Here is a 24,606-nt window from a genome sequence, read left to right as displayed (position 1 = left end):
ATGTTAAAGATTAAATTGGTATAAGAAAGCATTAAAAGTCTAATTTCCAATATAATTTTTGTGACCTAAAAGTTGGAACCATGACGAACCAAGCTAACATGACAACATAAAAGACCTCTATCACCCGTCCATTCGTTTTAAGGGGTTGGTTTTTGTGTTTTTTGGTTTCACTGGATAAATTCTAAGATTACATTGCATTCCCTATTTCAAGCAATCATTTATCCTTCCCCATACAGGCAACTGACAGAGGAGAACGCCAACCTGCACGAGTCTGTGGAGAAGGAGAGCACTGAGAAGAAGCGCCTGAGCCGCAACAACGAGGAACTGCTGTGGCTTCTCCAGACCAGCCCCCTCATATCCCCGGCCTCGTCCCCACTCCACCGCTCTTCCTTCTCCACCTCCCCTGTCCCCTCCTCCCCGCTGTTCTCCTCCTCACCACTGGCAGGGTGCGACTCGCCCACCCACTGTCACGGCTGTCCCAGGCAAGCTCAGTACTGCTCCCCATCGCACAGAGCTGCCATCAATCAAAACCTCTCTCCCGGGCCAGCCACGCCCACTCACAGGGCGGCTTTCAATCACAACTACTCCTCCGGCCCGAACACGCCCACTCACAGGGTGTCGTCAGGTTGCTCTAACTCAAACACCTCTTTACAGAATTAAAAGAAGCTTCCAAAGCTCACACGTCCCCCATTTTTTCTTCAGTACTCCAATTTTTTTCTTTGTAGGCATGTATGATGTCACAAAAAAGTAACTAGGACCAGTTACCATCATACTGTACAGACACTGTGAACCACGCTGATGGTGGTGTTTGTGATGCAGAGATTCTATAAGTTAGATGTACAAACACAAAAAAAATGCTGGCGACCACTGAATTTTCCAGTCAGAGCTTCTGACTGTTCTATGTGTGTTCATGTCTTTTTAATTGCACACTGTAAATATTGTTAAATATTAGAACAGGTGTTGTTGATAGATAAACCTCCCCTGCATGTGTCCTGCATAGTGCAAATGTAGAGATGAAAATTACACATTCGGTTCACGAGAATACGATACTTTCGTGTGGCAAAGACGCATTCACATGCACACACACACAAACACACACGCATCCTCAGTAAAATAAGCTGTTCTCCATTAGAGTAAGATGTGGAAGGAGAGTCAGTTCTCTCCTTTCATCTGGACTAAACAAAGCGCCTTAAACTTGGTCCTACCACCTCGCCAGCAGAGAGTGACCAATGTTTTATTTATAAAGGACTTCGGTTCAAGAATTGGTTTGTAAATTGAAGCAAATTGCCTCCTCGAGTTCTATTTGAGAGTTTCTAATTAGCTCAGTGCTGATAGTTTAACCTCCTCGGAGCCATGTTACCTGCAAAATACTGAGAACTTTGTGTATTTTTTACAGCCTTGCCAGGTCTTCCTTTACAAGACAAGCTCCTCTTTACTTCAGGTCCCTCAGGTCAACTTTCAAAATCTGTGTTTGCTGTTTTCTATGTAACTCAGTGGAAATGTGCAGTCTGTTGTGTCTCAACAACAGTAATCAGAACACAACATAACAGATAACGGAGCGCTCAGAACTAAGGGAAACCTCGCACAGGATTTATTGTTTTAATTGTTATCTATTACTTTATAGTGCAATGTTTAACTGATTTATTTATTACGCCTTTTGCTAATTAAGCAAGCATGTACTGTGAAAGTCTTCCGGTTTTAACGTAAAAATAGTTATTGCTGTGATCTATTTATTGATGCTGAGATGTTTAGAAAATATTTGTGCGTTTGTAAGTTTAAAAATGTTTGTCATGGGACAGAAGTGGAATACAGATTTATGACCCCAGTAGAGCAGATAATTTGGAGATCCCAACTATATTGTACATTACACTGGTTTGAATATGCAAAAGTATTCACATCCCCTAAATATTTTCACATTTTATGGCATCAAAACCCCAAACATCTTTGTCTTCATAAGGCTTTTATGTCATAGACCAACACCAAGTAGCTAGATTTACTCTAATCCATTGCAAGTAACTGTCCATGTTATTATTTTTTAATAAAATTGCATAATAGCTCTAACTCAGCAAGGATGCAATTGTGAACACCCACTTTCAAGTCTCACCACAGACTCATATGGATTTAGGTCTGAACTTGGATTCCAGCACATGATAATACGCTTTGTTCAACATCATTCCACCCCAAATGTGTTAAGTCCTTGTCCTTACTGTTTCCATTTTGAGATGATCAACAAAACAGTATTCTGTGAGGTGTGCTTTGCATTTAAGATTTTTTGAAGTTGAAAATATCCATTTCACCCAACTTTGTGTTTTGTCTATCACAAAACTCCTAAAGATACACGAAAGTTTGTTGCTGTGGTGTGTCAAAGAGTTCAAGGGGCATGGATTCTCGGTATCTGTGGTGCATGAATGCATAGTGTTTTATTTCATTGAGTGAACAGAGGACATGTTTAGAACAAACAGGACATAAATTATTGGATTTGTCCATGGATGCAGAAAATTCTAGATTAAACTTTGAGGGGACTGTCTTGTGTAAAATGCCTCTAAATTATGTTGGTAAAACAGAAAAAAATTGTTTACCTTAAGTGATGTACTTAATTAGTGTAGAACTTGTAGAACCTGTATTTGTAGTACATCTTCATCACCTTTTCTGCAATACATTTTAATTTACAATCTGCAATTCATTCACTGAATGAATTGCAGATTCAATTCATTCAGTGAATGAATAGCTTATTCAGGGAAATCTGAGTTGCAATTTATAAGATTTTCTTTCTTTCTTTTGTACAGCTGCCCTGTAAAAACAATTTTAAAAAGATTTCCCCCAAAATTATTTTACAAAACAGCATGGCATAAGCCAACTAGGACTAAATAAAATGAGTAAAGGTAACAAGAAAATTTTATATTTCCACTATTTCAGATGGTGTGTTATATCTGCTTCTCACAGTAAATTACCCTCAGAGTCATGGTGTTTTGCCTGGCTTGAAATAATATACTCTAAGCTACAGGTCTTTATCCACAAAATTGAAACAGTTTAAACTTTACCCACTGTATATAGATAGATGCAGGGGTGGGTAATCCTGGTCCTCGAGGGCCGGACTCCTGCAACTCTTAGATGTCTCCCTGGTCCAACACACTTGAATCCAATAGCGGAATCACCTCCTAAGTACAGTCAGGTTCTCCAGAGTCCTGCTAATGACCTCATTATTTGACTCAGGTGTGTTAAAAGTAGAGATACGTCTAAAAGTTGCAGGAGACCAGTCCTCGAGGCCTAGATTTGCCCACCTCAATGTCAATAGTTTTACTACCAAGGGGAGCATGCATTTGGATTACTTATTATCGTCATATTTATTGGTAAACTGACATTAGGGAATTGAAGTAGTTGGGTTTAATGGGGTTTTTCATGTGGAGATCTGGTGCTGGTCCTTACAAAACTCTCTTGAACACTTACTCTGCAAAGAAAATGTAAAAAGATATTGACCAGCACACTTGATTTGAATGTTTCCACCAGCTTCATTTAAATGTTATTGGACCAAGCTTTCAGTGACAACAGTTCTCCAGTATAGATGTGTGCTAAAGCCTTTGAAATAAATAATAAATTATTTTCTTTCTCAATGGTTTTCTGATATGAAGTTTTGGACATTTATTTGGAAGGTAAAGCTACACTTCAGCCTAACTGTAATACATTTTCTCTTGTCTTTCCCATGCTGAAGTGTTACTAGCAGAAACTGGCCCTTGTGTCATGGATTACCTATTAAAAGTTTATCACCATGGCTGATTTCAATGATTATTGTTCAAATAAAAAATGCTTCTGGATATTGAGAAGTATTTTAGAAATGTGGTTAAATCAATCCTCCTACCGCTTTATTTCATTTAAATGATGGATTGCTGCAGCAATAAAATAAATATTTATTATAATGCTTTTTATACATCTTTACTGGGGGTGAAAAAAATCTATGGGAGATGTTGGTCTGTAACGTCTTTACCAGCACTTTTTGATGGTCTTGAAAAGAACTCTTTTCATTACATTTCAACTTTTTGTATGATGTGGACACAGGGTTGAATGCTCGTCGCAGAAGAATGTCAAATGCAGTGTTTGAGAAATGTATTGAAACGGTCACAATTCTTTTATTTCTTTTTTCTACACTGATGATTTTAAGAATGTCTGCTCAGTTATAAAAAAGAAAAAAACAAACAAAAAAACAAAACAAAACAAAACAAAAAGAATGTGGACTGAAAAATACCAGTCAAAAACTGTTTTCAGATTGTTTGGGATTATTTTTCCTCACTTACACCACCGACAGATTCCTCCTAAAGGTTCACCTCAGGTGCAAAAACTACAGTCTACAAAGATGCAACAAAACTATTGTTTACAAATGGCAGCACACAGTTCTGAATTTCAAAATAAGTCTTTTGCATGGACTACAGTTTTTAAACCCTAAACTGGTATTGTAAAGACCCTGCAATGTGTCCCGTGGACATTTGTGTCTCACTTTGCTCTGAATGTCAAAATTGTAATGATTGCATTTTGTAAAACTCTTTCATGCCATTTTGTTTACTAAAGAAGGACCTCTTTTGTGATCATTTTGTAGCAGCTATTGAATATGTAGCATTTGGTCAAAACTACTTACAGAACAGCGTAGATAATTTATTACATTTGGCAATGTTTTTAACATTCATGTTGGTTTCTAAATGCTACTGTAGCAAATGTGGCTTGTCAACCTTCAATTCAATTAATTATTAAAATGTATAGAGGTGATCTTCAAAACTTTAGCTCCTATGGATTTTGATCCTGAGACGAGCTTTTTGGTGCTGATTGTATGTTTGAATGTAAATACATTTACAACATGAGTTGTGTGTCTTAGTGCACCGACAGAAATAGAAGCATGTTTTTTCGGCCTTTGCTGTCCTTGTTCTCCTTTTCTCTTCTTTGACTTCTCTGCATTGTCCACGGTTAGGTTGTAACTGTAGCGTGGGGAGATATACAAGAGAAGGAATAAAATCATTCATCAATGTAATGTGAACACAGTATGTTGATGCCTTTGTTTGTCATTACGAGACAGGACAATATTAAAGTGTTTAAGAAAATTTTATAGTGTTTGTGTTATCTTTTCAGAATGAGTTTTCAGAATGAATTGTGTTGTTCAAGAATCTTTATTCTGCTAATTATATTCTTTATTATATCAAACTACAAGTGGAGATTCTCTGATATGGCACTACATAAATGAGAAGAGATATAGAGTGTTGAAATGTTGTAGTTGTATTTTGATTGAATTTAGTTTATATCTTATAAAAATGTTGTGAATAATTGTGAAAGGAAAGGATTTCATTAGTCATATATGGACCGCACACCTTTTACATTTTAGCTGTATCAAAATATGAAGGGTGCGTTGTACATTTGCATTAGGGAAGTGAGTCAGGTTTGATGGACAATATCTCTAAACGGTAATTTCTCAATAAACCAGAGATTCTCACAAGAGATTATTTATGAACTTTGACTGGACCCCTGTGGCTTATAAACATGCTTGATTCTAAGCTGTTGCATCTTAAGGCTTGTTGTATGTTTATAATTTCTCATCCTGAAAGATTAACCTCTGCCTGTCTCTCAAGCAGTTTATAGCCCATAACAGATTTTTTTTTTTTTTTGTCCTGTGTTTAGTCTCTACCATCTTCTTGCCATTTCTGCTCAGCTTCAGAATACCTGAAGGTAACTTAGTAACTTTACTATGGTATAAAATGACACCATATGAACACACATACTGTCCCTTTAAGTAGATTGTTTATTTGTGAATGTTTTTTTTTCTTCATTAAACTTTAGAATCATTGACATACTAAAATTAAATTACACACGATTGTTTACTACTTAGGTGACTTCTGAAGACAATTATTGGCACAGAGACTTTGTACCAGAGTGCACAACATGCTTTTCAGATTTTTATTATAAAAGAAAAATGTTTGAAAAAGCCAAGAGTTTTACTTTGATCTTGTGTCATTATGAGTTTATGAAATCAAAACATGACTTTTCAAAAACACATTTAGTTCCTTTGTAACTTCTTATTAGCATTTCATTTGGGAGTTTCCAGAATTAAGATACAAGAGAAACATTTGGAGTTTTTCAACACAATGAAACAAACACCTTTATTAAAACATTAAGTTACTTGTATAACATCATTATAGACACAAATTTAGAAACTACATTGCATTGGCATTCCATTTTCTATTTATATCACATCCATAAGAAAGACTCTGCTTGATCAAAGCTAACAATCACTAAGCCATGAAGGATTGGCAGTGAATTCTGGTAGATTTTTTTCTCAAGCATAGGCAATAAATGCAACCCAACTCCTTCCTCATACTCCAAATGATAGCTTCAGCAGCCTCACTTGCGCATGAAGTGAGATATGACATCCATAGGCAGTGGGAAGATGATGGTGGAGTTCTTCTCCGCTGCAATGGTGTTGAGAGTCTGCAGATAGCGGAGCTGCAGGGCTGATGGAGACTCTGCAATAACAAGGGATGCCTCCTTCAGGGCCCGGGAGGCATTCATTTCACCTTCAGCTGCAATCACCTGTAGCAAGAGACAAATATTAAAATAAAGCAAAAACACAACCAAATTTTCAAGTTTTATGTGATACACTTGTCTTTGTTTGTTTGTTTGTTTGTTTTATTATGTTCAGTGTCCTGACCTTTGCCCTGGCCTCTCGAGCTGCTTCAGCTTCGGCAGCCATGGCTCTCTGCAACTGATGAGGCAGTTTCACATCTTTGATCTCCACACGTTCCACCTTGATACCCCAGTTGTCTGTGGCTTCATCCAGACTTGACTGGAAAATAGAGAAAGAAAATCATTACCTCATATTTGAAACTAACATTATGTGTTGTTTATTTGAAGAAAATGAAAGGCAGCATTATATTTAACAAAAAACTATTTCGTAAGTTTAAAAGTACCTTTTGGAAATAATTACCTCAATTAAAAGCATGCTTTTAATTAAACCCATGTTTAAATGTTTTTTATTGGTCTGATATAATATGCCAGGTTTTCATTAGCTGTAATCATCCTATTTAAAAGAAATAAAAGCTTGTAGATATCAGTCTCCTTGTAAATAATGTGTATTGTGTGTTTCACATTGTTGAAACACACAATACATGAACATCTTAAAAAAAGCATCTTTATTGAACATAATAGAATATTATTTTTAATAATATTCAGTTATTTTCAACAGGCAAAAAGGAAACCTATTTTGCATGTATAGCATGGGTTCAGATGGCCCAGGGTATGGAGAGGACATGAACCCTCAAACCCTAAGATTCATAGTGACCTATCCGGCCCTTTTCGTACAACACCCAAATTCACATTACTGGTAAAATTGACGTTTAATAATCAGTTAACTTCATAAATTTTCATTCATTGTATTAAGAGACCAGTGTTTTTGTGAAGACAAATGTTGTTTTTCTGTGGTACACAGTGTACTACAAAAACAGTACAGTTACTAGTGATATAAATAGCCTCATTCAGCATAAATTCCCACAGAGTAGGGCGTACTTGACTCGTTCTCAGGGGGACTCAGTGTGGAATAAAAGTGATAAGCTGTTCAGTGGGAAAATTCTACTCCTTGGGAAAAAGTCTCCACATAAATCAGTTTTTTTATGTGACACTGAGCAGACGAGGACAGCTGACAGCAGCACATTTCTCTGAGCAGTAAGTCAAAAGCAACTGTTGCACGAACAAAGTATAAAGTTTCCATTTTTGTTTACCTAGAAACAAATTACAATAAGAAATTGGAAAAATTGTGATCTTTTTTATTTTTAGTTTAGTCGTTTTTCTAAGTCAGCTTTTAAATAAATAAACAAAAATACATCCCTATTCTCTCATTTTATTTTGAAACAAAAAATATGGCAGAACTACACATGGATTGAGAGTACCAAACTGATTTGTATTGGTTTGTTTGATTTTTTTTTATGGTGAACGCAGAAGAAAAGAATTCCACCAAAATTGTTACGAGCATCTTTAATCTGCTCTAGCTAAAAAAATGAAAAAACTCAGACTCTTTCTCAAACCTGGTCTTAATTACTTTACACTACTTGCAGAATATATAAAACCCAATAAACCCCAAATCCTAACACAATTTGTGGTTTCTGAAACCTTCATTTGATTTGTCAAAGTTCAGACATTAATCTAGTTTAATCTACCCGCATCTGAAAAGTTTGACTGATTAGTCCTAAAAATCCCAACTGCACCCCTGCTGTGAAGTATTGTGGTTCAGAAACCTGTCCCATGTACATATACAATAATAAACAATAATAATAACCCTTCATAACTTTCCAGGCCCTAGGCAAACACATTGATTGTATATGAATCAGGAAAGAGGGAACAAAAGTCAAAGACAAGAGCCCTTTCAGCTTCTATACCTGCATGCTGTGGGCGATGCCCTCCCGATCAGACAAGACCTCTGCGAGGTTCTTGGTGCCAAGAACATTTCTGAGGGTGGTTTGTGCCAGCAGCCGAGTGGAGAAGTCAGCGTTAGTCACGTTGGCCACAGAGGCGATCGGGTCACTCACTCTGAAGTACACAACACCATCCACACTCACAGTGACCGAATCCTTTGTGAGAATCTAGAGCAAGGATACACATTATACACATTATAGACATGACTTTTACATACAACTCCTCCGAAAGTGTGTTGTTGTGTGTCTCTTGCCTCTTGTGGTGGGATGTCAAATGACACAGTTCTCAGATCCACTTTCACAATAGAATCAGTGCATGGCAAAATGAAGAAAATTCCTGTCGATATACAGAAAAAGGTGCAGGCATGAGCATTTTGCTAAAGCTAAAAAAAGGAGGATAAAGGTAAAATAGATATGATTACTACACCTGGTCCTTTTGCCTTTCGGTCAGTAATGCGACCAAGCCTGAAGATGACGGCCCGCTCGTACTCCTGAACAATCTGCAGTATTGACAATAATCAGTTCATGTTATTGTTTGCACTAAACGAAATGAGTGATTTCTGGTGTTCCGCTCTCTCACCTTAAAGCAAGCCCAGATTGTTATTGGGAAGGTCAAAAAAACAAAAAAACCTGAGAGGATGACCAGCACCCAGCCACAACATCCCAGAGATCCAACTGGCCCTTCAGCTAGTGAAAGAGAAAACAAAGTCTATAAAATGTGTTAAGAAACAGAAAATGATTTGACACATTTCTGGATTGTAAAGAAACATCTGGTTTTTTGTTCTGTTTTTTTTGTTTTGTGCCACAAGTATGCTGCATTTGTGGTAATTAGATATGAAACAGATATATAGGGTAAGAAATGCACCTTGAGTCTGAAGGTTAGGCTTCAAACCCTGGATGACTGTGTTGAGGATTCATTACCTCCACACATGGGTGCTTCTGCTACATCAAGTGCCACCTGGGAAATGCCTACTTTAACAAAATCTGAATCACTGGACTACTGCCAATATACAAAAGTAATGTTATAAGTTGAACTTTAGGATTAAACATTAAAGCATTACCTTTAGTTTGGACTTAACACCAAAGAAAAGTTAATGCTTTATTTCACAACACGTATCTTTTGTTTACTTTTGACTTTAACTGCCACCAGCAGTTAAAAGGTGTGTCAAAGATTTATTATATCATTACTAAGATTATGACAGAGCACCCCCAAACAAAAACATATGTGCAAAGACTATGAAAATGTAGACTTATGCAACACGATCTCTGGAGTAAAGCTTTCCAGAGAAAAGACTTGGAGTAATTGGATTTCCAGACGAGAAGCCATGAGGATATTTCCTTTTGTGTTTGTTGTTATCAGAGAAATCACATATTGATGGAAAGTTTTATCTTTTGTGGCTTTTGCTAAAAGTGTCAGTGCCCACAAAGACACATTTAAACAGAAACCACAATGTAGCAGCTCACAGGAAATCAGTTGAACAAACAGAATAAACTTCCTGTTGTTCAACCTAAGAAAATTTCCCAGCCGCATTTTTTTTTTTTTTTTAATCTAAGGGACAGTTATTTCTTTCTGGGCTCTGAAGATCTTTCGAAACCAACACAAAAAAGCTACAAGAGTTGACTTGCAACACATGCTATATTTGTGGATGTCAACAAACACAGCAAACCCTTATCTTTAGCATAAACTGCTTTCACATGATCAAAATAGAAAGAAGCTGATATTGTAATCAGCTCCAGTTTTATAGATCAGCGTTTTGTGCATTTTTAAATACTAAATACTGTATAGACAATCGCTCTATTGTATTTTATGGAATGATGCACTTTTGTAAAAAAAACCAAGTGGTAGAAAATGTACATACTTGGGGGTTAAATCTCTGAAAAATAGGATCTATTTTTGCTTGGCTTAACACAGTGTAGAAAAAAGCTACAGAAAATAAAGAAGCAAATAATTCTCAGTCACAAGATTCAGTGACAATGTTTATCTTTATGACATGTGATTTCTGTCTCTATGCTGCCAGAGGTCTGCTCTCCTCTGGGTTGTGTCGCTGCTTTTATCAGCACAGGTATGTTCTGACCTATTCATGTCGTACATTGAACTCCTTATTTCATAATTAATAGTAAAAAACTGTCATGTAACATACAGAACACCTGGTCAGGATTACATAAAATCTTTAATAACCAAATAAAAAACTATTTGTAAGAAGTGATAACAACTATACTACATGACACAGACTGTCAAGTCATGCTTAAGCATGCATGTGAAAATAACAATCAAAATATTTGGCTTACATATTAACTTATCACTGCTCACTCCTCTTCTCTTCTGGCTTTCCATTTGGTCCTCCATTTCCATGTGGTGCTCAGAGTTGAGTGAATCCTCTGATATATGCTGAAAGGGTCATAAAGTGCTTCTAACCAAGAGGAAGTGATCCAGTCTTTTAAAGCTGCAATACAGTCCCTTAATGTGGAGGCGTGGCTTTGACTGAGCTGATTATCAACAGAGTGGAATCATAAAACTTCACCCAGGTTGAAAGATAATTTTGTTGTAGAATAATATATCTAGCGAGGGTGGAGGGGGGGACCATTTAAATGGTTAGGAAAACATTAAAAGAGGAAACCATTTAAATTGTATTCCTGTAGTCCAGGATTTTCAACAACTTCCCAGGAGATAACGGAGTCAAAATAAACTGTATATTTTGAATAAAGTTGATGATGCTCATATATATTAGAACATTTATAAAAGGTTTTAGAAACCTTTTTCTGAAAAAAAATATTTCTAAAAAATGTGAACTATTCAAAAAAGCTAAACATTAATAGGGAAAAGAAAATATGTATTTTAGATCCTCTTCACAATTATAATATAGAGAATTTCAAAAAAACATAACTGCTGACAGAGAAAGAGCATCTGAAATACATCATATTTTCCTTTCCCTATTAATGTTTGCCTTTTCTAAACTGTTCGTAGTTTTTTAGTTTAAGTTTAGTTTAGTTTACTAAAACTTTTTTTAAATGCACAAATAAGCATATCAACTCTATTAAAACCACACATAGTGACAACACATTCATAAAAGTTTGAGTAAATGTTAACTACAGATACAGCCTTTACTTGTAGGTTGAGTGGTAAATAATTGTGTCCATGTTCTCTGTATTGCACTAGTTTTTTGTGTCCACAAAATCTGTCATTTAAAAGGTTTATAAAAATGAGTTAGCAAGTAAAAATCTTTGTGAAATGACAATAACACAATTTCAGATGAAAATCCTAATTCTATGAAGCTTTTGAGAAAACTGTATACATATATGTATCTATGTGAGAAAATGTTTAGCGATTACAATCTTTCATTTGTTTGAAAAGATGAGAGTGGAAAAAAGGAGTGGAAAATAGAGGTGAATGGAAACAACGCTAAAGGAATATTATGACCGTCAATCTTTGTGACTAATCGACACCTGACTGGTACAGGTGACTGTTGTTGATAAGGATTACAAAGGTTGCTGTGAAATGTGTGAGAAAGGATTATCGTGGCAACATTCAGTAACTTAGAATTTTTAAGTTTACTGTTGTTGTTTCGCTACAAATATATATATTTGGACAAGACTAAAATAATGTTTTTTTGAAACTGTCACAAAAATACACAAATTGAAGTTCAGATCGAGGACGTAACTCTAGAATGGGTATATATATGTTAATAAGTTTCTTTGTGTAATAGTAGATGACAAGATCAGTTGGAAACCTCCTATTAAACATTTCCAGAATAAACTATGTATAACCATATCAGTCCTGGCTAAAACTAGACATATTCAGAATAATTTATCACTTCATATTCTTTATAGCTCTGATTTTGCAACATATTGTTCAGAGGTGTGGGGAATTAATTACAAAAGCTCCTTACAACCACTGAGTATCCAACAGAAACCAGCCATTAGAATCAACTTTAATGTCAGTTTTTATGAGCACATAATCCCAAAGTTCTTCAAATCTAGAATTCTTAAGATATGGTAAAATTTAAAATTGCTCCAATTATGATTAAGGCATCAAATGAACTGTTACCTGAGCATATACAGAACATGTTTTTTGAAAGAAAAGGGGGATATAACTTAAGGAGTAACTCAAACTTAATGATGTGTGTGGGTATATCGATATAGAAATATAAAAATCCAGATAAAATGGAAAATTAATTAACCTGTTTATTTTCTAGTTTGATTCAATAATGAGGGTCCATCTGAAAATATAGCATGATTTTATGGGGAAGGAGTATCTTACTTCTTCCTACTCCTTTTTGACCATGTTAAGATTATTGTGGTACTAAAAATGTGTCTTGCATTCCTTGTTCATGTGCGTGATTTTATACCATTATGTTCAAAATAAATAAAAAAAATAATGAAAAGACAGAGATATAGATAGTGGTCCAACACGTACTTGTTTCAGATAAAAAAAATAAAAATAAAAAAAACTTATATTGTACTTTATATTTTGTCTAGGTTGGGTAATTTTATTTAAAGGGTGCCCTGTCAGTCAATGCAAAACAAACAGAAACTAGATCACTGAGAAAATGTGGAACATATGCAAATACAAATATGACAAATCCAAAATAAAATGTTCATCATTTAAAACAATCTGTCAACTGTGTATGTGCATGACAAAGTCAATAAATATAATTTGTTCCTTTTATTTAAAAAAAATGGCATGAACAATTTATAAACCCATCAATCAGCCTTGTATTACCAGGTGTGTGAGGAACATAAACTGTTCAGATTCCTCTCAATAAATGATCTGATCATAAAGTGAAATGATTTAATCAAATCAAAAAGTGAAACTCAGCTGCAAACCTTGAGATGGTTGTGAATCAAAACTCACTTAAAAGTTTAGGTGATATTCATACACAGTTGGGTTTGGGTAAATGTTTCAACAGCCGCGACATAGACAGATACACCCAATACATAGGCTACAATTGTCACATGTAAGGTCACCCACTGCTGAACCAGGGACAATGATGACAGCATCCTGCCAAAGCTAAAGAGCGACTCCTTTCTTCATTTGAAAGTAAATGTATTTTATTTGAAAATCATTTAATTCAATCCAATCAAATTTAATTGAATTATTGAGATAAATTAGCATTTCATTGGTGTTCTACATTATGTGATGTATCTGGTCAAATATTACTGTTACAGTACAGGAATATGCAGACTAAGTTTATATAAAAAAAAGAAAAAAAAAGTGAATGACAATAAAATAAAAACTTGACCAAAGCTGCCAAAAACCAATTTTTAAGATCGAAAAGTTCCACTCTTCATACAACAGAAAATATTTACAAGACTGAATCTGTTGAAGAGTGAAAAAGTAGCAAACTTATAAAAGATAAATCATCACACAGGACCCGAATCTCTCTGCTCTAATCAGGCCAACTGGGAGGAGATTTATTTATCACATCTGTGTACTCATTACAAGTTTCATTACAGAAAGTCTGCTTCTTTTTAACGGTCACAAGGCCTGTCATAGGATTTTATATATACTGGTGTTTATTTGGATGTTTTAAAAAATGGCGTCCTTTTCTTCGACTTGTGCAGATCTCTTGGCTCATTTCATGCTGGATTCCTAGGAGTGTGTTCAGGAACTGTCCACTCTGAGGCATTTCAATACTTAGTTGCAAATGTTATTTCATATCTCTTCCCGACTTTTCAGGCCTGGGATATTTTATATCACACAAACACATTCTTTCCTGATCAGAAAGACCTTGGACATTACACTGACCAAAACTGCGCAAACATCATAATTATTCCCCTAAAAATCCATTTCATAAGCAGCAGGTCAGTGGTAAGTTCACATTGTAATAACAGGCAAACGACAGAATTTATGTCTGTTCACTTTCCTGCTGAATCATGTAAAACAGTTCATCATGATAGCAATAATTTTACATTTGTCATATTTTGCATAATTCTGTAATAAATGTTCATAATAATTATTAAAATCAGGCAAGTCAAAGCTATTGTTTCAACTAGTCACAATCTATGTGTTAAACCTCACAACTTCATTGCTGATATTTACAACTCCTACCTACTAGTTATTACAAGTATGCCATACATATCCAGACTAGTGTTTCTTCAATTTAGACGCTTCTTCTGTAACACACACAGAAATGCAACAGTGCTGTTTTGAAGTCCTGAGGGTTCATGGCCAGTGACACATTACCTCCAAAGAGGACAGGGAGGGGCAAAGCATCGGGTTCAGGGTCTACGTTTGAATGTATCGAACTGCATGTTTCACTGCCAGCCCAATTGGGGGTGTAGTCCTGGTTGGAGAGGGAAGGGGTTTCCAGGACCAGGATGGTAGTTGGGTTGAGGAGGAAAGTTCTCTAGTGCAGATGTAGGATGAGCCTGAAACACAAGAAAGTAGCTGAGTTTTTATAACAGTCTATTAAAATGAAAGTCAAATACTTTTGATCACAGCATACTGTTTTTATGGAACATGCCTGAAGTAGAGCAGACGGCATTGATGGGTTGTGGAGGCCGCTAAGAGCAGCAGCAGAGGCAGAAGGAGGGAAGCCTGGTACCGGAGGGAAGGAGAGCAAGCCAGGGAATCCACTCCCACCAGGAGCCTGGAGCGCACCACTCAAACTGGAATGCATAAATACTTCATGAGTGCTTGATGGGAAAAGCTTGCAATTTCCTCAGAAATGTTATAGATGCACTCTATGATAGTGTGTGAAAGCTATTTTTAACCATGTTTTATTTTCCATCACATAAACACAGTTTAATATAATTGTACACAGACTCCACCTGTGTGTAATTTATAAATGTACAATATGAAAATTTAAGGCCAATCAATACCTAATGCTGTTATGGCTGTTTACCGGTATTGTATATATTTCCCATTAGGCAAATATATACACTATATACAGGTTAACACATTAATTCTCAGCTTCAGTGAAACACACCTCAATCTGCACTGCATCATGTCACTAAAAGTGTTCAAAGAGTTATGTGTTTTGAATGTATACCAAGGGAGGTTTAAAGATTTCTCAAACATGCATAAAAAATTTGAAGTAAACACTCTAGGTATGTTTCTGATGAGGAAATATCATTATAACATGATGCAAACCTATCTTTTCCCAAAATTATTAGATCATGATTTACAATGTAACCACAATATTATTTGTATGATGGCATAATGTGGTATTTTTGAAAACTGATAATGGCAGCACATTTTTTTCTGTTTCAGTTTTTTCACATTAATTGTTGGCTTCTAGTCACTCTATCCTGAGGGAACAACTGCTCTTTCACCACATGAAATGGCATCAAAAGGTTACGCTTCTGCCTCTGAGATTAAAAATAACTGGCAGTCATTATTCTGCCGAGCTGGCAAAGAACATAGACATAGTCTATGCTTGAAATCCTAGAGTAAAAGCACAAGAGAACTTTGCACAGAATAGGGGAAGCATTAGGCTTGTCATGCAAAACAGTGGTGGAAAATTGATAGGCAGAATTTATGATACCCGTGCGGTTTGACTTTACAAGCAAGTGGAAATCAATGTCACATTTTTCCACTCATTGTGTGGTAATTCTATCAGCTGTTTACTGTGCTATGCCATTACTAGAAAAAGAATGGATGAAAAAGCAAGTATAATAGGACTCTGGACTTTATGTTTGTTTAAACTAAATGAGCTGATGAGCATATTACCTAGCAATCTGAATGAGATTATTAAACTCATATGACATAATGGACATGTTCTAGTTTGGTGGAGGCCAGGAAGAGATTATCACAGTATGATTAAAAGTACCGGTAAAAGGATTTTAATGTTTTACTGTTCTTACACAAACAAAATATATAATGTGATCCAAATGCTTTTATTTAAATATTAATTGTTACTGTTGTTAAATGAAAATCTTTTTTATAAGAACTTTGAGTTAAATAATATATATTTTTGTGATGAAGACAACATATCCTGATGTCATTTCAGGGCACTCCAATGTAGAATGGATGAAAGATGAAGCAAGCTTTGACTATTTTATTTTACAGAGAAGACCTGCAATGTTTTAACCCCAGGGCATGCAAGCATCATGGGTGCTTGCATGCACCATGATACATGCAAGCACCAGGGGCTGCTACGCAATCAATTTTTACAGTGTTGGCTGGGACACAATACTCATAATATTTGCCTTTCCTCTCAGATTACAATTTACCTGTAATTATAATGCTTTCACCTTTGCTTAGAAAATAATAATAAAAGAATAAAGAATATTACTCAAGCAATTGTTAGATCACCTTGATAAAAATACTTTAAACTTCAAAAAGTGTTTGATGTAAAATTTAAAATCTTTAAAATATACGTGAGGACTTTGAATCTGCACCAGCAGGGAATTTGTCCTCTAAGCACCATTATGTAACAAGTTTGTGAGCCTTATTTCAGTCAGCAGACTGGCAGTAAAACTGTAAATTTAAATTGTATTTTGTTAAAACCTTGATAAAACTTTAACAATCCAAAATATTGTGGTGTGAACATCAAAGCAAAAATCAAGTTCACATACCCTGGCTGGAAATTGGAGCTGAAAGCAGATGCAAACCCTGGTAACACTGGTGATGAAGAGGGAACGCCAACAGCAGCTGCTTGCAGCGGGGCCACCGATGCAACTGAGGATGGAGTGGCTCCTGATAGTCCCATAAATGAAGGCAACACAGGGCTCCTCGTGCCACCCCCACCTGATACAGCCAGTCCAGGAAAACTCGAGGGGTTAGGCCCAGGAGAAAGGCCTGGGAATATAGAGGGGGCAGAGGTGAGGCCTAGAGCAAAAGGTGAGGCTGCAGAGGGGGCAGCGCCAGGGGCTAAGCCCTGGTAGACAGAAGACGGTGGATGATTGGTCGAGGGAGGAACTGTAGGCACTGATGTAGGAATGGTGGCAGAGGGAAGAGAAGAAGACAGCGCTGGAAATGGGGACAGACCTGGATAATGAGTTGCAGCGGGGCTGGCAGACATTGCTTGGAGGCCAGTAATAGCAACCTGAGTAGGGAGAGACACTTGAGGAGAACCTGAGGGGTGGGTCAGACCCAAAGAACGTGCAAGGGCAGCCTGTGCCGAACTAGGTGTCACCAGTGGGCTGACCGACGGCGTACCAGAATGAGATGTGCCCTTAAAGGCTGAGGGTACGGGGCTGTTACTGCCACTGTTGCTGCCCCCAGAGTGTCTATTCAGGGTTCCAGCCACAACACCCTGAGCTTGAACCTGGCCTGGGTGGGCAGGGGAGGGTTTTGGACTGGGTCCCGGGGTGGAACAGTTTGGGATAACTGGAGTAGAAGATCCAGGAGTGAGAGGGGAAGGGGTATAACTTCGGATCACCGAACCAGTTGGGTTACCTCCTTGTGGATGCATGCCGGAGAAGCTGGGCCCTGACTGCTGGTCCGTAGACTGGGAATAAGCCCTCTGCTGAGCTGAACCGATGGAATTTGACTGCGACTGGGAGTCTTGGCCACTACGAGAGGCAGCAGGGGTCCCTGGTCGAGAAAGGCCATGGAAGGGGGAAGAGGAAAAACCCCCATTACTTGGGACAGGAGTTCCACAAGGAGTCCCAGAGGGGGTGTGGGCTTTAATGACAGACGAAGACGTAGGTGTGACTTGACCACTGGGGGTATGCGGTCCAGCTTTGATCACAGATGGAGATGGAGCTGGGGAAGGAGAGGGGGTGTTCAAGTTGTGGGAAGGTACCATCCCAGGAAAAACTGGTGTAATTGGGGTTGTTGGGGGAGGTGGCTGAGAAGGTGAAGCCTGGGGTGGGGCAGGGGTAGAAGGAGTGGACCCATGAGGAATGAGAAGTGGCCCACTGTTAACTCCAGGTGTGGCGTTCTGTGGAGTCCCAGGTTTGGTGTAACCTGAAAATAACATAGAGGTTGTCAAAAATTAGATTCAATTTATAATTAAGATATCTGAAAAATAACTACTGTCAGTTATGTTGTGATGTATATAATTAAGATTAAAATAAGCCAAACCATTTGCATAATGTGTATAAAAGAAGGAAAAAAGCAAGGAGGAATAGCAAAGAAGCATTCCTACATGCAGTTTTTTATGGGTATTTGAAATAATAGTTTTAAAAGGCATCTCCAGCTTACCTTTGGGGAAATATCTACATCAAGATTTCAGGTTGGTTTGTGCTTAAATTACTTTTTATCACAGCTAATAACTCTTCTCATATGTGGTTTTAACCTTAAATGCTTCAGTTAAACCAAATGAGAGAAATTTGGTAGCAAGAGATGTCCCCAAAGGGTTTGGAGAATGTACAGCTGTATTTTCAACAAAGTTGGAATGTCTTGTAAAATTGAAATAAAAGCAAAGCCATCACTGAACTCTTCAAATTTCCCTCTACTGTTATGCAGGGAATGGGCAGTCTATTTTAGATGTCATTAAGTGAGAGGTGGGATCTTGAAAATCACCAACAGTGCATGTCCACCCTCACTTGTTTAGCTAAACGTATTGATCATCAGCTGTTGACTTTTGATTATGAAACTAAATTACAAACTTGTAATTTCAAAAAACGAAAAACTTGTTTCTTTTATTTATCAGTATCCTTTATCATCATTACTTGATGATATCAAAAGTGTAATTTCATTGAAATACAGGATCTCAAATCTTTTTCTTTTGCATCTTACAAAACAGACCAACTCTTTTGGAAACCCAGCTGTAATTCCAATATAAAAAATAATATTGCAATTAAAATAAAAGACTACCCCAAGCAATGAATGTTAAATGGAAAAAGAAAGGATACTTCTAAAGAGTAAAATACTAAGTGGCCAAGTTTAAATCTTTAAATATATTTTTGTCTTTAGAAACCCAAACCTATTCTCACAAGAAAAAATGTATACTCTGACCAGATAACAGAAATACCTCAGATATTCTCCAAGGCACAGAATCTGAAAATGGAGCACTGTAGCCAGTGCGAGCCTTGACATTTCCTCAATGGTGCTTTCAAAACCTAAAATAACTAATGCTGCAGTACATATAATTATAGACAATTCAAACTAAATCCATTTGCATACAAGAATCATACATTTACAACTCAAAAATTCTGACTCAAATTCATGGATGTTTTGGGACATTTAATTACATAAATATGTTTCTGAAATTGTGAAATTGTGTTGGAAGTTGGGCTTCCTATTTAATAATGTGGTGAAGTTATTTTTTACATTTAAACAATCTTAAATAAGCTTAGTTCCAAAGCACTTCAATAATCTTATAATGGCATCTTGGGATGGCAGTTTGTCATCATTAATATGTTTAATATATTTGCAAAAAAAAAATAGGCATGTTAAAGCTTTCTAGCTTTGACTGCAAAGCTAGAAAGCTTTGCAGTCAAAGCCAGAAACACTACAGTGGATTTTTTAAAATATAGTTTTCATCATAGTATATGATGAAAAATATAAATATATTCCTATATATATTTTTATAATGACTTTCATTATTTCTGTTATAGCCATAAATGCTCTAGAATGTTATCTAGTGTAAGATATCACTGCTCATCCCTAGTATTTACCCACAATTTATAGATAAGAACAATGACATAATAATAGTAAACAGCAATTGGAACTTGTTGCAAAATGTAGTATTTTTCTGGTCAATCAATGCGCTCCAACCAAGGTTAAACTGAAATCAGTTACCTGATAAACTGAAGAAGCACAGGTGAGCAGCATGCCAGCAAGGTAAGCTGCAAGCTTCAGAAAGAGTCTAGGCACAACTTGCCTTAAAGGAATCGTACCTGCTATTTTGTGAGAAGAGTGGTAGGGGGGAGGGGGCACGTTGGCTGTTATGACCCCTCCCACAGAAACAAGGCCTGCGTTGTTGTACGCACCTAAGTAGCAGTTGCAGATATTAAAGTTGTCTGCATTACAAGTGTGACACAAACTTACAAAATAAGCTTCCAAATGGACCAGGATCAATACAAGAGTAACAGTCAGAAAACACACCCTGCGACTGCATTCTGTTTTTAAATTACGGGTAGGCTGCATGATGTTCAAAGTAATTCTAAAGTAGGTTACACTGATGAGACGTGTGCTTTGTTTTGTTGTTTCTTACTTGGTGCGATGGTGGCATGAGGCCGGCAGGGTGGGATAGGGTAAGGAACAGGTCGATGAGGGTTGTAAGTTGAAGGAAACTAAGAACAAAAAATGTAAACACTTATAAAAGCCTATTATACAAACCAAAACTTGTACTATATGATGTACTTTATTGAGATTCAGGATTGAAGTTGTGGCAACCTTCAGAAGTCACCAAATTGGTACATACTGTAGCGTATTAGGTGTTGCAATACAGTTTATTTTAACGTTTGTTTTTTTTTTATGTTTATTCAATACAAATGCCCAAATTATTTTATTTGTAAAAAAGCAAAAACAAAAAAAGCACTAAAACCCAGTGTCCTATCACTACTACTTCACACACATACTACTTCACAATTATTCACAACCTCGTGTTGATATGTGTCTTAAAATAACCAACAAAATACATCGAATTTTGTGAATGCAATGTGACAGATTGAAAGTTCCACCATACTTTTTGATGCACTGAAAGTAGAAGCTATTTATTTTAAAAAAAACAACAAAATTGAAAAAAAAAAGAAAAATTTCTTTCAGCATATCGTCACAGGTCCATATCAGTCCTGTGACTGATACATCATCTTGACGTCCAGTAAAAACAATAAAAAGAAGGTGTGTCTTTTAGAGATTGCCTCAATGCCACAGCAACAAGTGCCATTTGTTTCACCGACAATTGTTAGGCAACATAGTTTCTGAAAATAAAAACTTGTTGCGCAATCAGATTTTACCGCATTACAAAATGTGTTGTATTCTGACACTTATCAATCAAATCAATCAAATTTTATTTGTATAGCACATTTCAGCAAGGCATTTCAAAGTATACATATACATACATCTCATTATCAGTTCTGGACTTACAGGTTTGAAAGGTCCTATAATCCTGGAAGCAATTCCTTTCCCCTCCATACTCTTGGAGCCATCTTCTTTTTTCTCACTGTCTTTCTTAATTGGAAGGATTCCCTGAGGTTAGAAGCAAAATCTGATATTTAAAAATGATCATTCTTAAAAAAAACATAAACATTCAACCTCACTCAAATAAGTTTACCTCTTCTTTTTAATGAATAATTCATACAATTAAAAAAATTAATCAGCAAGCATGTTATAAAATGGCATTTTATAAAAATCTCCATATGTGGGGGAAAAACAAAACAAGACTATGCAGTGCATTGAAAAGATTGTAGCAGAACTGCTGTCACAAAAGTTTAATATAAATACAGACATTTCATATAAATTATATTTAAGTAAGTCAGTTATTAAATATTGTTTAAACTCACGGGAAAAGTGCCAGTGACCAAGCTAGGCCTGCCTTTAGGGTATGGATTTCCCGGAATCATTCCACAGGATGAGATCATGGCTACAGGAGCCTTGCAACCAACCTTACAAACCTAACAAGACAAAGACATGGGTTTTTTATAAAAAATTGTACTTTATTTTTTTAAATGATAAATTACTTAACTCATTTGGCTCTCAAAGCAGCTGCCACTGTTTTTCTTAAAACAAGTAATTCTTGATAAAGTATAAACTGTTTTGGTTTTTATTTTTCTTTGTACTCACCTGCTCTAATATCCTGCGAGCGCGCTTCTTCTCAGACGCGTGTATGCGGAACAGATCCTCCACTGGTCGATAATTCTGAGCATCCAAAATATTCCTGTATGGAAACAGTCATGCCTAGTGAGTAAACCACCATTCAAATGAAAAATCACACTAATTTACAAACAACATTTGATCACATTAAATGGCATTTTAAATTGTACTCACAAAGCTATTAATTCCAGGACAACAAGTCTGTCCTTGGAGAAGGTGAAGCAGTTCAGAATGTTTGCAACTTTGGTTGTAGGAATTGCAACCATTTTCTAAAGTAACAGAAAGACGAAAAGATACAAGATTAGGCCTCCATTTTATAAAGAGTTTTTAAGACATGCCTTGCTACCCTGGTGATGAGAGATTGCTATAGTACAGGGAGCACTGAGACCATGCGGGATGTGAGGCTAATCAGTGAAAATGAGCAGCACAGCCTGATTTAGTCAAAAGTATTCCTACTTACATGCTGCAGTGCTTTAACTGCTTTGATTTGCGGTTCTGCCCATGAGAAGTACTTCAGGATTTCCATCACCTGCACACATTAAGTACCTTATTAAAAACTAATGAAGTTAAAGAGAGCTCTGGAACAACAAAACACAAAAAATATAATACTTTCGGTAAAATGAAATATAATAGATTCGGTTACACAGAAGGATATTGTGAAATGGTTTTCAAACTTTTTAACAAATAAATATCTGAAATGGCTGGAGAATTACATATTTATCCCTCCTTGGGTCAATGGGTCAATCCTTTTTAGAACCAGTTTTAACTATTATCATAGCTGCGTGTCATTAGGGCATTTCTGTACCAACTTTACACATCAACTGAACTTTTTGCCCATTCTTTGCCAAAATAGCTCATGCTCATTCAGATGGGATGCAGCAATGTCCAAGTGTTACCACAAATTCTCAATTGGATTCACATCTCTGTCATACATATATACATATAATTTAGAATCTGCCATGGTCTCTAACAGTCTTTCTTCTACAGTTGTCATGTATTTAGCCACATATACCCTCCCAATTTCTCTGACTAGATTCCTTATCCCTACAGAGGAAAAGCACATCTTTATGACACTACCACTACAATGTTTTACGATAGGGATGGTGCACTTCGGGTGACATGAGGCCAGAAAATTTTTCTGGTTTTATCTGACCAGAGCACATTTTTCCACATTTACTATCTCCTACATTGCATGTGTGAAAGTTGATACAGGAGTTTGACTGTCTACCGTGTTGCTACTCTTCCATAATGGAGATTAACTGTGCTGGGGCCCGTGAGCTAGGAATGGCCACATCTTGGTAAGTTTGCAATCATGCAATAATGTTTGTATGTTTAGATTATGTATTAACTTGTCCAATGAGATGTTCAAAACTTAAGATATTGTTTAAGCCATTTAAATTCTGCTTTAAGCTTTTCCACAACTCTTTCCTCTGTGCAGTTTAATTTGTTTCTTGATGCTGTTCCTGACAAACCTCTGAAATCTTTAAACAACATCACCCTATATCCACTCTATCAAGATCAGCCTGCCAGTAAAATAGTTTGTATGGCTTACTGCCATACAAACTGTATGGCAGTAAGCAACCATGGCATGCTAAAAAGATGAAGGGCGGTAACCTACCTGCTCACTGGAGAAATATCCATGAACCTGCTCTATGGCTCTGATTCGCTGGTCCGTAAGGACACACTGAAAGAACGTAGACCGTAAACAATATTGTTGACGAAGTAATAACTATTACAAATCAGACATACATTTAATACCTTTCTTATCTCATCCAAGACGATGTCAAAAGATTTCTTGTCCATGTTTGATTTTTTATTGATTACAATACAACTATAAAGGTCAACGTAATATTTAAAATACAACAACTGAGGTCAAATAAAATAAAAGGCATTCGGATACGATTAGGTTAAAATCTATTTTCTGCTCCTCGACTTGTAACATAAACTCATTTTTTACTAAAACCAAGATTTAAGACATTATACGAGTGCAGTGAAATATTTAATAATTGCATGGTTAAAATACTCCTTAAGTAACTTTGACAGTAAACAATGACTCCCAAATAGGAGATATGACTGCAAAGCAGAACCAAATGTGGCTGTAGCTAACAACAAGCTAGCGTGCTACAGTTATTCAAATCGAGACGACGACGCGACAAAAAGATATAATAAAAAATACACAAACAAATTTGTGGCCGATCGTACAGCCAAGTTTGGTTCAAACAGGCTCGTAATAAAATTTCAACCGTTGCAAGCACATTTATAAAAATCGTTGAAATCTGAATGAAGTGTGCAAGAAACGGCCCAAGTTCAGCTAGCTGGTGCTGCTGACAGCTGGCGCTAGGACGTCAACAACGGAAGGACACCCGTGAGGGACCTGATCGCAAACATTTGATTTAGATTTTTTTTTAAACAGTAGCTAACAATTAATAAGAGAAAAACACACCCTGTAATATAAGTCATAGAAATTTAGCATGGATTCTGCAACATATATATTTTACACGTAAAGCTATATTAGTG

General features: G+C 36.5%; 3 protein-coding genes across 6 annotated transcripts in view; 1 reads left to right on the top strand and 2 right to left on the bottom strand.

Moving 5' to 3' along the window:
* Positions 1-5,084, top strand: part of mtus2a (microtubule associated tumor suppressor candidate 2a) — a 42,051-nt gene extending 36,967 nt beyond the window's left edge. For both annotated transcript variants that reach the window (XM_055043347.1, XM_055043346.1), the window contains exon 16: positions 237-5,084. In XM_055043347.1, coding sequence (XP_054899322.1) covers positions 237-660 — 424 coding nt within the window. In that variant the 3' untranslated portion in view covers positions 661-5,084. The remainder of the gene's footprint in view (positions 1-236) is intronic.
* A 674-nt stretch (positions 5,085-5,758) lies between these two features.
* stoml3b (stomatin (EPB72)-like 3b) lies at positions 5,759-10,854 on the bottom strand. Its single transcript, XM_055044035.1, has 7 exons — positions 10,728-10,854; positions 9,019-9,125; positions 8,866-8,938; positions 8,693-8,775; positions 8,403-8,606; positions 6,683-6,817; positions 5,759-6,564 (listed from the first exon to the last, which is right to left on the bottom strand). The coding sequence occupies exons 1-7, from the start codon at positions 10,789-10,791 to the stop codon at positions 6,376-6,378; spliced, it is 855 nt and encodes a 284-aa protein (XP_054900010.1). The 5' UTR covers positions 10,792-10,854; the 3' UTR covers positions 5,759-6,375.
* Positions 10,855-13,817: 2,963 nt separating this feature from the next.
* Positions 13,818-24,412, bottom strand: proser1 (proline and serine rich 1). 3 transcript variants are annotated; one of them, XM_055043842.1, is made up of 13 exons: positions 23,848-24,412; positions 23,708-23,773; positions 22,550-22,618; positions 22,264-22,358; positions 22,060-22,153; positions 21,780-21,890; positions 21,364-21,465; positions 20,489-20,567; positions 20,172-20,264; positions 17,782-18,294; positions 16,959-17,181; positions 14,903-15,047; positions 13,818-14,807 (listed from the first exon to the last, which is right to left on the bottom strand). In XM_055043842.1, the coding sequence occupies exons 1-13, from the start codon at positions 23,890-23,892 to the stop codon at positions 14,694-14,696; spliced, it is 1,749 nt and encodes a 582-aa protein (XP_054899817.1). In that variant the 5' UTR covers positions 23,893-24,412; the 3' UTR covers positions 13,818-14,693. The 3 variants fall into 3 exon arrangements, with proteins under 3 accessions (XP_054899817.1, XP_054899815.1, XP_054899816.1); XM_055043840.1 differs by having other exon boundaries at positions 16,959-18,294; XM_055043841.1 differs by lacking the exon at positions 20,172-20,264 and having other exon boundaries at positions 16,959-18,294.
* Between the last annotated feature and the right edge of the window lie 194 nt (positions 24,413-24,606).

Source organism: Poeciliopsis prolifica, unplaced genomic scaffold (genome assembly GCF_027474105.1).
Source record: "Poeciliopsis prolifica strain line A6 unplaced genomic scaffold, Auburn_PproV2 SCAFFOLD019, whole genome shotgun sequence".
NCBI lineage: Eukaryota > Metazoa > Chordata > Actinopteri > Cyprinodontiformes > Poeciliidae > Poeciliopsis > Poeciliopsis prolifica.
The sequence above is the reverse complement of the archived record's forward strand: the minus strand, read 5'-3'. Positions and strand labels throughout refer to the sequence as shown.

Excerpts from the sequence above, each read along its gene's own strand:
- stoml3b (XM_055044035.1), bottom strand. The coding sequence starts at position 10,791 with ATGGAAATGGAGGACCAAATGGAAAGCCAGAAGAGAAGAGGAGTGAGC. Across the intron at positions 8,776-8,865 it reads CCGAAAGGCAAAAGGACCAG|GAATTTTCTTCATTTTGCCA; the intron begins GTGTAGTAATCA and ends GTATATCGACAG. Across the intron at positions 8,607-8,692 it reads TTGACATCCCACCACAAGAG|ATTCTCACAAAGGATTCGGT; the intron begins GCAAGAGACACA and ends TCCTTGCTCTAG.
- proser1 (XM_055043840.1), bottom strand. The coding sequence starts at position 23,892 with ATGGACAAGAAATCTTTTGACATCGTCTTGGATGAGATAAGAAAG. Across the intron at positions 23,774-23,847 it reads TCTTGGATGAGATAAGAAAG|TGTGTCCTTACGGACCAGCG; the intron begins GTATTAAATGTA and ends ACGTTCTTTCAG. Across the intron at positions 15,048-16,958 it reads AGCTCCAATTTCCAGCCAGG|TTTGAGTGGTGCGCTCCAGG; the intron begins GTATGTGAACTT and ends TATGCATTCCAG.